General features: G+C 40.9%; 2 protein-coding genes across 2 annotated transcripts in view; one reads left to right on the plus strand and one right to left on the minus strand.

Moving 5' to 3' along the window:
• Nucleotides 1-9,300, minus strand: part of kdm6a (lysine (K)-specific demethylase 6A) — a 53,436-nt gene extending 44,136 nt beyond the window's left edge. Inside the window, exons 1-4 of the mRNA XM_086144873.1 lie at nt 8,188-9,300; nt 7,984-8,047; nt 2,100-2,208; nt 522-571 (exon numbers count right to left, since the gene is read on the minus strand). Coding sequence (XP_086000999.1) covers nt 522-571; nt 2,100-2,208; nt 7,984-8,047; nt 8,188-8,357 — 393 coding nt within the window. The 5' untranslated portion in view covers nt 8,358-9,300. The remainder of the gene's footprint in view (nt 1-521; nt 572-2,099; nt 2,209-7,983; nt 8,048-8,187) is intronic.
• A 723-nt stretch (nt 9,301-10,023) lies between these two features.
• Nucleotides 10,024-14,111, plus strand: fundc1 (FUN14 domain containing 1). Its single transcript, XM_086144876.1, has 5 exons — nt 10,024-10,253; nt 10,685-10,838; nt 11,499-11,574; nt 11,665-11,793; nt 12,946-14,111. The coding sequence occupies exons 1-5, from the start codon at nt 10,235-10,237 to the stop codon at nt 13,021-13,023; spliced, it is 456 nt and encodes a 151-aa protein (XP_086001002.1). The 5' UTR covers nt 10,024-10,234; the 3' UTR covers nt 13,024-14,111.
• The last annotated feature ends 9 nt before the right edge of the window (nt 14,112-14,120 follow it).

Genomic DNA, 14,120 nt, shown 5'->3' on the forward strand with positions numbered 1-14,120 from the left:
ACTCATAAAACTGTTTGGTCAGAACATTCACAGTAACCCTGACCATAAAATTCTCTACAGTTCATGCAGAATCCAAGCTGAATTTGTTGACGAATTTGGGAAAAAAAAGATATAACACTGTATATTACTGAGATATTGTTTTAAAATAAGTGGGATATGCAGACAAATTGGCAATGCAAAAACATAATGCCTTTCACAACCAAGGTTGACCAGGGCAGAGACAAAAATGGAGGGGTATCAGGTCAAAAGAACTTCAATAAGTAAAAGTAAAATCCCATGCTGTAAACCAAATCTGAGCTATTTATTGTCGAAAGAAATTTGAAAAGATAAAGAAAATGCATCGGTGGCTAAAATGTATACAAGTCGATATGGACTGAAAAATTGGAATGGCGTCACAATGGTAGCTGGCTGACTCGTCATCATATGTGACTACAATATCTTTGTTGAACCTTAAATTTGTCCTTTCACTGGTGAATTTATCTTAAAGGTCACTAAATGGTTTTCAAGTTGTGCCAACTCACCTTCCAGTAGTCCGATTGTAAACTGAAGTACCTCTGATATGCAGATAATGCTGAGAATGAGAAGTTGAAACGTGATAAAGAGGGAGACAGAAGGATAAAAGAAATGGTCAGTAACACTCTAAAAAGCTTAAAATGTAAAATAGTTTGCTCTAGATACAGGTTCCTCATAGTTTAATTTCCTGTAAGCTGAATTTTAAATCAAATAATCAAAAGTGGCCCAATATAGTAGGGGGATGTCAGCCTGATCACAGATACAAAATGCTGTGGCAACTGTCCAATGACGTCAGATAGTATTTTCTAAAATGAAAACATAATACACATCAAGAGTTTGTTCAATTAAAATCTATTTAAATACATTGGCAGTGTCATTATGTCAGACCTATGCCTGTGTGAGACCATTACTTGCTCCTGCAGTGCTTCTACTTTCAACAGGGGTTCCCTTTAATAATGATCTATAATATTTCTTTCCGTTTTAGTGCATATTTCAGTGAGGAAAAATACATGTTTTGAACCACAGAGTCGTCATGGGGAATTTTGCCATCACTGAGAGAAAGAGCAAATGAGGCAAATTGTGCCCTTTAGCCAATGTTCTTTGATGGATTCAGGATTAAAAGACTAAAAGTCTTTACACGTGAAAGTTTACAAGTGTACAAATTGTGGCATCCCTCCCCCCATCATTTTGACACAGGTCACATATGCATCATGAATGTGGTGCAGAGGAAGATAATGCAATCAGACAGCCTCCGATCCATTTAAGGCCTCATCAACACATGGCTATAAATCCATTACAAATCAGACATCCAACAATGCCTCCATCATCCAAACAGACGGGTCAGATATTCTTTGTCAATATGAACTTAATGTTATAAAAGAATTAATTGACTCCTTGTTTTAATAACAAATACAGAAGATAAACGCTTAAGTGCAATTGAAGAGTAAGCTCTAAAGATGCTTCGGAAAGCAAAATATCAATCATTTCAGAAAGTAATTTCAAGAATTTCCAGAAAGTTGCTACTTTAGTCATTTTCTGCATATCTACTTCCTTTCATAAAATGATGGTAAATCATAAACATTTGTGCTTCAAGCAACAAGTTGAAAATACATATTTTGCATTTTGGCCTCCAAGTAAATCCACATCAAAAGTCAATAAAAAAGAAGAGGACAAAAAAAAAAACACATCAACTGGGCATCAGATCAGGACCTTGAATATAAATACAGCGTAAGTGCTTTATCACATCATGAAGATAGAAATAAGGGTTTTAATGTTGGATTTTTAGATGACAGAAAACAATTACTTCCAATTGTCAACAAGTGGGAGATTTATCAGTGTATCTTCAGAAGATTGCAAAGCCAATCCATTAATCAGTTATATTGATCACTGAATCTGGACAGAAGAATTCCAAGAACCCCATTGTGCATTTTCAACGGACAGTCAATCACATAGCAGACTCATCACTGTTATATGTTATAATGATCAGCATCGTCACCAATAAGCCCCTGAAGCACTACTAGTTAAAAATTATGTTTTGTTGTATGGTAAGGGGGGAGTAACATTGTAGGAAAACTGACACATCTCACCTTTTGGATAGTCCTCCAGCAGGAGATTAAAGTGACCCAGGTGACAAAACATGTCTGGGTCTACTTTCCCTTCTGCTTTCAGGATCAGGGCATTGTAGCAGCTAACAGCCTGAAGAAAAGAGCAAAAAATACTGCAATGAAGAATAATAGAAATGGCAATAGTTTCTTTATTCATTACAGAATAAAATTAAGCTTTTAAAAAAAAGAAAATGTGGTCAGTATTTGGATCTCAAATTATAAATAATAAAGCTGACGTTTATTCAAATACGATAATCAGAAATGGCATTTCTATACCAAGCAAACATACATTATGAAACTATTTTTCATAAAGCAAGCTCTTTCTCGGAGTAAGGGCCTAGATAATCAGACTTTTCCTGACTAAACCATTGTGGATCTCTACAGCAAAGACTATATGGGACTCTCCAAAAAAACATCTGCAATTTGGTTGGCTTATTTGTTTATTCTATTGGTTAAATAGAATATGACAAGGAGACTCTAGAAATACAGCCTCAGGGCGGCACGGCCAGTGTCTCCCTGAACCGGTCCCAAGCCCGGCTAAATGCAGAGGGTTGCGTCAGGAAGGGCATACTGCGTAAAACTTTGGCCACAACTAAACATGAGAATCAAACTTAATAACCAGATAATATCGGATCGGTCGGGGCCCGGGTTTAAGGACCACCAATGGTACAAATACTGTAGGCTACTGTAGGTCAAAGAAGAAGAGAACGGCGTGTTCGGAAGCAGAGAGGGAAGAGAAAAGGCAAGAGTCTGGGACTGTGAGTAGGACTTTGAATATCAGGACTATTACAGAAAAAGGTAGCGAGAGAGTTGACCTGATGCAGAAAAGGAAGGTGGATATGCTGTGTGTCCAGGAGACCAGGTGGAAAGGTAATAAGGCTAGAAGGTTAGGAGCAGGCTTTAAGCTGCACCATCATGGTAAAGGACCAGAAGAGAAATGGAGTAGGGGTTATCTTGAAGGAGGAATGTTCTGGAGGTGAAAAGAATGTCAGATAGACTTGTGAGTCCGAAACTGAAAATTGAAGGCATGATACTCAATGTTGTTAGTGGCTATGTCCTGCAGATGAGATGTGAGTTTGAGGAGGAGTAGTAGTTCTGGAACTACTAGATGAAGTGAATAGAATATCCCCAGAGATGAGAGAGTGGTAATTCAATGGGCATGTTGGTGCAGGCAATAGAGAGGATGAAGAAGTGATGGGCAGATTTGGTATACAGGATAGGAACGCAGAGGGACAGATGGTGGTAGACTTTGAAAAAATGATGGAAATGGCTATAGTGAATATTTTTTTCCAGAAAAGACAGGATGATAGGGTAACTTATAAGAGCGGAGGCAAAATAGCAATAAAGATGGAAAAGGGTGTACAACAGGTCCGGGTGATTAAGGATCGAGAGGGAAATGTATTGACAGATTCTAGCAGAATGATGGGAAGATGGGAAGAGTGCTTTGAAGAGCCGATGAATATGGAAAATGAAAGATAGGCAAGGGTAGAAGAGGTGACTATTGTAGACCACAGAGAAGCAGAGATTAGTAAAAGTGAAGTGAGAAAGGCACTGAAGTGAATAAAGAGTGGAAAGGCAGTTGGTCCTGATGATATACCAGAGGAGGTGTGGAAGTGTCAAGAAGAGGCAGCGGTAGAGTTTCTGACCAGATTATTTAACAGGGTCTTAGAGAGTGGGAAGATGCCGGAAGATTGGAGACGAAGTGTGATTGTGCCCATTTTTTAGACTAAGGGAGACGTGCAGAATTGCGGCCATTATAGAGGGATAAAGTTGATGACCCATACAATGAAGGTATGAGGTAGGGTGGAAAACCAGGTTGGGAGCAGAAGTCAGCATTGTGAGCAGCAGTATGGCTTCATGCCTAGAAAGAGCTCTATTTGCTTTGAGAATGCCAATAGAGAAGTACAGAGAAGGCCAGAGGGAGCTGCATTGTGTTTTTGTAGACCTAGAAAAAGCATTATGACAGGGTGCCAAGAGAGGAATTCTGGAGTAGTATAAGGAAATCTGGAGTGGCAGAGAAGTATGTTAGATTGGTGCAGGACATATATGCTAGCTCTGAGACAGTGGTGCAGTGTGCTGTAGGTGTAACAGAGAAGTTCAAAGTGAAGGTGGGACTCAATCAGGGATCAGCTCTGAGCCCCTTTTTGTTTGCAGTGGTGATGGACAGGCTGACAGATGAGGTTAGACAAGAATCTCCATGGACCACAATGTTTGCAGACGACATTGTGATCTGTAGTGAGAGCAGAGAACAGGTTGAGGAAAACCTAGAGAGGTGGAGGTATGCTATGGAAAGGAGAGGAATGAAGCTTGTTCATGGCAAGACAGAGTGGTAGAACGGTGAGGCTACAGGGAGTGGAGATCAAGAAGTTGGAGAATTTCAGGTACTTGGGGTTAACAGTCCAGAGCAACGGAGAGTGTGGAAAGGAAGTGAAGAGATGGGTTCAAGCAGGTTGGAATGAGTGGAGAAAAGTGTCAGGGGTACTATGTGATAGAAGACTATCAGACAGATTGAAAGGAAAGGGATACAAGACAGTAGTGAGACTTGTGATGCTGTATGGCTGAGAAACAGTAACAATAATGAAAAGACAGGGCGCAGAGATGAAGATGCTGAAGTTCTCTTTGGGAGTGACCAGGATGGATAGGATCAGGAATGAGTCTATCAGAGGAACAGCACATGTTAGCTGTTTTTGAGAGAAGTTCAGAGAAGCCAGACTGAGATGGTTCGGTCATGTACAGAGGAGGGATAGTGAATAGACGGTAGACGGATGCTAGAATTGGAGCTGCCAGGCAGGAGGTCTCGAGGAAGACCAAAGAGAATATTTATGGATGTAGCGAGAGAGGATATGAAGGTAGTTGGTGAGAGAGGAGGATACAGAGAATAGCGTTTGATGGAGAAAGTTGATTCGCTGTGGCGACCCCTGAGGGGAAAAGCCGAAAGGAGAAGAAAACGACAACTCTGGGGAGTGTAAAAAAACAAAACACTCAGGACATGCATCAATAGTTTAGTAGTAGTTTGAAAAAGCATTGCAACTGATCATGGAATCTTCATGAATCATGAAATAATTACATTTGGTCCAAGACTATTAAGGAAATAATACTGTTGACATTTATCATTTGAAATGGTCCAATCATATTGTTATTGATGCCTACAATTTAGGCACGATGGGAGAACACTTCTTCAGGCAACAATGCCGGTGCTGATGACACATTGTAATCCCGAAATGTCCCAATGAAAAGAAAATTTCTTGTTAAATGACATTTTATAATGCAGGATGGGCGGTTACCTATGGTTTAATTTGCATGTGGTACAATGAAGGCACATGCAGTACACTGGTGTGCGTCATGACATTAAAGAAGCACCATCTTTCACTTCAGTGGGTGTCGAGATAATATGGATACAGTTTCCCAAACGGATTTTAGAATTCTGTGCACTTAGTTATGGGTCAGTTCTGCTTGCTTCAATGAGTTTCCACCTTTAAGCTGGGTTTTCCCTTTATGAAGACATCTTCCCACTCTCCCATTTTAAGGCCTTTACCTCAGTCAATTTCATGCCGTCTCCAGCTCGCGACAGGCGTCTGCGTGGACGTCTGTATTTTAGTGCACCAGTCAGTCAGAGCTCAAGGATAGCAAAACCCGCCTGTCATCGCTTCTGTCTGCCAATCTGAGAAAAGCTTGCTGTGTCAGTCAGTGTGCAGGTGGTGACTGGAATATATGAAGAGGAGGGCTGTCCCGATGTAAAGGCTGGAGTGTTCTTAAGACACCAAAAAAATACAGAAAATATTCATAAAAAAAATTGGCTACCACTACAGCATGATATTGGCCTCATCCCTGATGCATTACGGAATTTTTGTCCTGTCAGTGAGTTTTTGCCATTTGTTACGGTCTTACACCCATATAGTGGCAGTGCGGTGCTGTAGCCCATCGTATTTGGCACAGTGTACTGGTACTGGCTATGTGCTGCCAAGCCTGAAAAAAGGAAGAAAGGACCTGGATAACAAAAGTGGTAATTTACCCAAATGGTGGCTTCCTGCCAGCACACACAGTCCTTTTCCAAGCTGCAGGTGTGGAAGCTTTAGTTTATAATGTATGCTTTGAGAAATTATCACTATTATATCAATATGATGAGAATTCAAAGATTTTATTGTTTTACAGATCTCAAAATAATAATAATCATCATCATCATCATAATCATAATAATAATAATAATAATAATAACATCACTTGGTACATGGAGGCGCACATCTGTTCACTATTTACCAAAAAACAAAACAAAAAACAATATCAGTTTGCCTGGGTAATATTTATAATGGGGTGTCAGGGGTATAGTTTGTTACCCCAAAGGAATATCATGTAAGTCACACAAGCATTACTCCATAATGGAACTGACCCAACTGAATACAAGCATGAATGGAATAATAATATCTAAAAATTTTTGCTCAGTCTGACACATCTCACATGCTGCCCATCTTTCACACTCCTTACAGTGCCTGGATATTTTAAAAGGACCAAATGTAGGCTTGAAGTGAACATGCAACACATGTCTGAGGTTTATTTAGGTAAATAAAATGAAAATGTATATAGCGCCTGTCATGTCACAAATGCTTAAGGAGTGGCATCCAGATAGAGAAGGGAAGCTGGCATAGCATCCAGTGTCTGGATGTAGTCATGAATGGTCCTCAGGTCACGTAAGCTAATGCTATTAGGTTGTTAAAGCTGCGTGGATGATCAACTGGCCGACAGATTGAGGCAAGAAAGTCTAACAAATGTGGAAATAACGGTGTAGTCCAAAAAGCTTGCCCATCCCCCAAAACAAAAATGAAAAGGCATAAATTATTACATTCTAAAACAACAACAGTGTAGCAGGCTAACCCCCAACAAGAACCCCAGGAGCCACATGTTGAAGGTGGTGATGGAGCACAGGCAGCCTGACTGTGCCGCTCAATAAGCGCTGCCTTTGTATTAACCATTTAATGTAGCATTAAAAACACACCGGCTTCAACTTTGATCCACGGGCTGTGTGGATCAAAAACACTCGATGCTTTTATGGTGTTTTTCTTTTTTACGTGTAGTGACTGGCCAAGCTACTGGTGCTAGTCAACTAGCAAACGTTTGCTAAGTATTTTCTTCCTATCCCCGCCATCTTGGGCCATGTCAAGCAGCCATTATTTTTCATCCATAATACTACCGCTATGTGCGTGTGTTTGTCCGTGCAAAGTGTTGTCTTTACCACTGTGTCTGCGAGGGTACGGAAGGAAAACACCGGTAGCCGCTTCCATGCTACCTGAGTGTGCTGACGCTACGACCCGAAGTTACACCGGCCGTTATTCGGGATGATGAGTAAACACTTGTCATCTCCCATAATTTACTCCGCATCGCAGCGCGTCGGGCTTCCGACAGGAAACTGCGTTCACAAGAAGTACACAGTTGGCTTCGTGTGTGTGTGTGTGTGTGCTGTGTGTGTGTGTCACAAAAGTGTCTGGTAACAGGGGAGAGTAACTCCCATGGAGCGTGGACCTCATCACACACCGATGACACCACCCATTCAATGTGGCAGGAGCATCGTTGTTTGCTATCTGTGGGGCTGCGTCGCATCGTGCGGTGTAATGCTAGCGAGTCGGGTTCTTTTGTTGTGTAATTTAAATTACGCGTGTTTTACATGCCCAAAAGTGAAAGCAGGATTTGTTGTGTTATTTTCAATCAAGTCAAACATTTCAAAGTTGAGACTGTGTGTCGTAGCTAGCGCTCCAGCGGGAGCGACGTCCGGAGCTCTTAGCTGTTTTTGTCCAGGAAGGAGGGGAAACGTTAAACGCCGAAGTTAAAAACGGGAGGAATAACGGACAGATCGTGAGCCTACTCTATGGCATACCTTTAACAGCAAGGCCTTCGTTCTGGCGCCATCTTCTTGAAGCCTATGAAATCCAAACAGGGAACTGCAAGTAAAGGACAGACAACACAGGCGGTTCCGTATTACTTGTGGGCATCCGCTATTATTGTTTCAAACTGTACGAAGGGAAAATGTACATGGCACGAAAGAGGGGGACGTGGCTGTTCGCACAATAGACAACCTAACCTGTCAATTCCGGCCAGGCGCTCTTTCTCTTGCGCTGTAAGCGTCGGAAAGTCCTCCTCGATTTCGGTCGCTTTTCCCGACGCCATTTTCTCCTCGTCATTACCAACAACGCCGAGACTCCGAGCAGCGGCAGAGGCGGCGGCGGTGAGCGACACTCCGCACGATTTCATGGAGAAGAAGTTGAAATAACGACGGAACCGAGAAACTCCAGCGAAATGCAATAGCACCAAAGTGCTGCACACCTTATCCTGGACTAAAATGGGGCGTAGCGTAATTCTTGCCAAATCCTCAAGGAAATGATCCCTTCAAGTTACCTTCCACCCTCTTCATTTTAAATCAAAAGACAGCGTATATTCCAGTGCCAGTGTGTGCATGAAGTTGATGCAATGATGCGTTTTGCGACTGGGTGTAATTTGATAATATCGCAAACTTCCCCAACCATCGGCCCAAAGTTGTTGTAATTGTGTCACATAGGCAAACGCACGCCGCCACTGTCGACACGCCCTCCGCTCAGCTCAGCCAATGAGCGAGTAGCATACCTGATCACGTGACCGTGTCGGGGTTTATATTTTGCGAACACGCGGATGAACACGCACACGCAGGCATCAAACTGGCTACGGGGATCCGCCCCAAATCTCGCGATGGGTTTCTCCTGTCGTATGGCGATTACGTAACTGTATTTCCGTGTACTCAATTGGATAATATAACTGTCAGTTGTTCGTGCGTCGCGTCAAGGGCGTTTGTCGCAACGTTGATGAGAGGAAAAATAAACATGCTCAAATTAAAATGAACAGGCCTTTAATGAAGTCTTGAACAAATTCAAAGAGCAAAGTGCACGATTTAATGACACCTAGCAATGTAGTTCAAATCCCACGCCATCCTCAAACCTCATACCACAATTTTCCACCTGTGCAAAAGCAAGTACTCACATCGGCTTCTTATATCACTTTTCCAACAACATCACCCCTCTCATTCAGAATTGGAAAATGCTGAACATTTTAATGATAGAGATTTAATTATGTCTTAAGTAAACGGATTTTGTTTGGTAACAATATTGTAGCTAGTCACGAGTGTTGAGGTTTATGTTGATGCTTGTTTTCTGTGTGAAGATATTGTAAAATCAAATGTATATAACAATTGATATGTAGTATGAAGTCGGGGCTACAGAAACAAGTCACCCCAGGAGTGTAAATAAGATGGAACCATTTGTTTTGTTTGATTTTAAAGCACTTTTTTCCTTTATATGATTACATTTATCTCATGCCTCCAATAAAAAAATGGGACTCTGTGGTGTTTCAAGACACAATACGTGTTAAAAATGTGTGGCATTAAGTATTCACGCTGATTTTCTGATTCTCTTGGTTTTAGATTTTTTTTTTAACTGTGATCAATTCCCATGGATGAGCTGAATTTGTTATTTTTTCACTATCTGTTGATAATTTTTTTGGAATATCCCATGCCTGTGTATTCTTTTATCACTCCAATACACTACTGCTGCTGATATCCACTACACATCTCACCGCTATGTGTGAGAAATAAAGAATATGGTACGCTTTTAGTGCATGATGCCATTAAAGAATTGTTCGATTGATTCTCGAAGCATTGAATGATGTAGCGTACTTGTGAATAACCGAGACCAGCCCAAATGATTATTTTGATTTGGACGCATCATCGAGTTGTGAAAATACTAGAAAAAAAAAATGCTCAAAACATTGTATTTCGTTTAATAACCATTTGACTACATTACCCAAAATGCAACTCGACTGGACATCTGATTGCATCCCCACGCTTTTTCGCGGGGTTGAATGTTGTTATACAATGACTCTGGCTGAATGTTCGTTCGGTGGTGTTGCTTTAAAACCATCTTTGTACATTATTTTTTTTTCGTCATCAGAAAGTGTATTTTCTATTTATATTTTTAATAAACACAAGTGCCTCCGCGGGGTGAGTGTTTTCACCATCACAGATATGCAAATTTTTGACCATCAAAATTATGCAAATGACGCGGGACGCGGAGGCAGCTAAGGACAGACAAGTATAATTCAAAATGGCGCACCGCGACAAGGGTAAGTAGGCCTCGGAAGTAGTTTTCGGTCATTTTGAAACGCACGCTTATAATTTGGACGGCTTTACAGTATTTACCCAACATCTGCTTATCCCTTATAACTTCTATTGTTAAGTTCAACTGAAAAGCTGCTGTCTGCTCGTCTGCGTATCACTTGCTAACCCAGGAGCGCTTTAGCCTAATTTTACCTACCGGTACTTGAGACAACATGCTAGCAGGCGCTGTAACTCAAGCCAGTCATTAGCTAGTTTTGGTCCCTTTGAAAACATCGTTAAGTCAACATTGTAGACAATGTTCCAAAGTTATCCAGGGGATCTCTGTCCTCCACGCTATTGTATAGTTAGAAAAGTTTGTCAAAGTAGTTTCTTTTACCCTTGCAAGCCTATTAGTTTAACAATGTGAAGTCACTGTTCTCTTCTCATTTATTTTAAGAGCTGGAGGAGGAGATCTACGACAAGGTCGTGGACCTGACAGAGTACGCCAAACGTCAGCGATGGTGGAACCGCTTGTTTGGGAAAAACTCCGGCCCAGTAGCAGAGAAATACTCCGTGGCGACGCAGTTAGCCATAGGTGGAGTGAGTGGATGGTAAATATTATTGGATATGTCACGGTCAGAAAAAACTTCATTTGTCCCCAGGGGGCAATTGGGGACCCCCTCCCCACCCCCCATAAGCTGATTGACAGTCTTGTAAGAGATTCCTGGGAGGACAAAGACTGACAGTTAGCATTTTAAAGCTTAGAAAAGTACTATGTGTCCCTGTGATCAAACAATTGTAATGCAAAATTAGAATGTGTTGTAGGCCAGTATTGTGGAAATATTTTAGAACCATTAACCTCATTTTATTACATTCTGTTGTCCTTGCTTATTCAAACCCAAACTTGCACTTGCAGATACTGTATCATTTTGAGAATTGTGGTGATGCTCATAAAGTAATTTACACTCTGCCTCATATTCTGATGTACTCCGGCATAATCAGTTGTCCTGTGTTTTAGGTTAATGAAAAATAGACACGACAATACATTTTTAATGATTGTTTTTTAATTCTCTCTTAATTATCCCAATTAGCTTGGAAAATCATTGTGTAACAGCAGCAAGGTCACGGGGCAAAAAGCAACAACAAATTGCACATTGTAAATTTGTAATAAGGGTCAGACAATTGCTCACTGTTGTCAGGCAACACACCATCTTACCATGACTTCGGGCTAATGCAGCATATTCTTGTCAACCTGTGTTTGATTGCTCAAGGTGTGCAGGATATCTCTTCCAGAAGGTTGGAAAAGTTGCTGCTACATCTGTAGGTGGGGGGCTTCTATTGCTGCAGGTATTCCTGAATTGAGAAGCATAAACAGATTTAGGATAAGACTGTCCAAGAAATATGTTATGGCAAATCTGTTCCCATGTGACTTCCCAGATAGCGAACAACAGTGGCTATATCCAAGTGGACTGGAAGAGAGTTGAAAAGGATGTCAACAAGGCTAAGAAGCAATTGAAGAAAGGCACCGATCAAGCTGTTCCAGAGTTAAACACTTTTGTTGAAAAGGTAAGTATGGCCTGATGCAAGTAATGATAAAGTATTTTCAAATTAGCAACAGTAGATCTTATCCTGTTATTTGGGTCCCATGTTTAACTCTTTAACCATTGGTGGGCATCAGTGAACCAAAGAAATTGGTGGTTCACTTGAACAATTGCTCCTTAATTAGCCATTTAAACCTTTAAATACTAGCTGTTTCAATCAGGAATACAATGGCAGCAGGCCCACTCTGCACGGACACAACTGGATAGAGTGGAGACAACAGAAACTTCAAGTGTGCCATAGCAAAAATCAATGACCATGGGACCGGCAGCCAATGAACTGCCCAATTTCTTAGCTGATGATGTTGTGTTACACGCTACATGTTCAAGCCACTACTTTTGTGAATGGAAGAGGCTGCAAATGTGAGATGAATATCAATCAACATAAAGTTCCCAGCCTTAAATCTAGCAAAATAAAATTGAAAGAGTTCATGATTTTGTACAGTCCCCAGATTGTGAACCCCAATGAATATATACTTAGTGAGTCGCTCAGAGTAAATACTGTAAGACTGACAAATTGAACCTGCGCCTTAGTCTCCTCAAAACCTGGCAAGAGTAGGAAGTGACCATTGATCAGCACATTGCTCCTCTCATTTGCGCACTGTGCCTTTTGTCATTGTGGAAAAAAAAGTCAGTCTAGTTTTAATTATTCAATATTGTTACATCTCTTTCAACTACGCTTGTTTACATCCCTTTACACCTTATCTACGGTCACTGAAGTATGTCTGTAGTTTCCATGGGAAGCCTAACAGATATGTCAAGTACACAGCATTGATAATCTATGGCTGAACATGAGCATGTACACCTAGACTGTGTCCATAACAAGTTTACACACATAACCCGCTCAGTTAATCAGTTTGCAACAAAGTCTTTAGGCTCTAACAATGAACTGATGAATAATCTGCATCTGGTTCTTCACACTTAGCTCCAGGTTTATACTTGCTCTGCTTTCTGGGAAAGTGCCTACCTAAAATGACTGTAAGTGCATTGTAACATTTTGATCGGTTCACAAAATCTCCTTTTCTTGAAGTGCAAGAAACAGGTATACCAACTGTAGTTGAGCCAATGTGTATCACAGAGTGTTACAATTTTGTATACTCATTGTGTGTGTTGTTTTTAGTCCACAGAGTTTGTCAAGAAGAACATCGTTGTCACCAGTGGGTTCATCGGAGGTTTCCTGCTTGGCCTGGTGTCCTAGTGTTTTCCAAGATGACAAGAATCTCTGTATTGTTTTATTATCATGAAAAAAAGAGGGAAACATTATCAGCCACTGCGCAAGTGGATGTTAAATGTTCTGACAGCATGTTACTTAGCTTAGAGTTGCAACACACAGGCAACAAATCATGGGGAAAAAAAAACCTTAGGTCCTGCACCGAGGTGCTTCGTTGTATGGTTTCAAACTGCATTAGACTGAAGGCTCCCTGACACTCCACACCCAGTTGTTCTTTTCCCCCTGAATGAGATGTTTCTGTTCTGAAGGCAGTAGTCTCAGTCACCATGAGACCCTCCTCACCTGGATTGCAGGAGGGGTCACTGAACTGTTTTGTTGATCCACCACTGTCTACAAATCAAATGAGGGAATAGCTGCCTACAGAATGTTGATGTTCTATATTTCAAGCAGAATTCCAGAACAATGCCACAATGCTGCGTTGTATCTACTGTGGGGGTGTGAAACAGACCCCAACTAACTGATTTTTCCTACATATGTCCCGCATCAGCCTCTCTCACTGTGTAAACTGCAAATTTATCGATTGGGGTGCGTCTGTCTTGAAACCTGGTGTCTGTATGTATGTAAACCCCCAGAAATGACTCCAAATGCAGGCCAAAGTATATTTCATGCTAAGTTTAAAACCATCAATGTTGTCATTTTTCTGTATTTATAGCCAGACATTGTTACAACAATCAGACATCCAAACAGTTTTTGCTCAGCAGAGTATAACGCAGAAAAGTGTGTACTATAAAAGTTCCTGGTATAGCCAGAATTGTCTAACAATTATGTTGCTGCCCACGCTACATATTTGGATTTGATTCTCAAGTGCTTATTGATGTGGGATTATGATGCCTTTTTCAGAGGTTATAATGCTGTGTTGACCTCTCCTGCATCATTTTTATGGATTAAACTCAGCAATAAATGTGTGCTTTTGGTATTGAATGGTATGATTTATGGTGGAAGTGTGATGAACAAAAGAACGTCATTAAAATGCAAATTTCAAAGTATTGATGCCATATTGAAGCAAAAATTCAAGCTGCTAGAATCTCAAATAAAATGAGACCAAATAAGTAAAATATCGTGTG

The sequence above is a fragment of the Fistularia commersonii genome, chromosome 4, assembly GCF_037954325.1.
Source record: "Fistularia commersonii isolate RoL2024-O1a breed Wild chromosome 4, RoL_Fcom_v1.0, whole genome shotgun sequence".
Taxonomy (NCBI): Eukaryota; Metazoa; Chordata; class Actinopteri; order Syngnathiformes; family Fistulariidae; genus Fistularia; species Fistularia commersonii.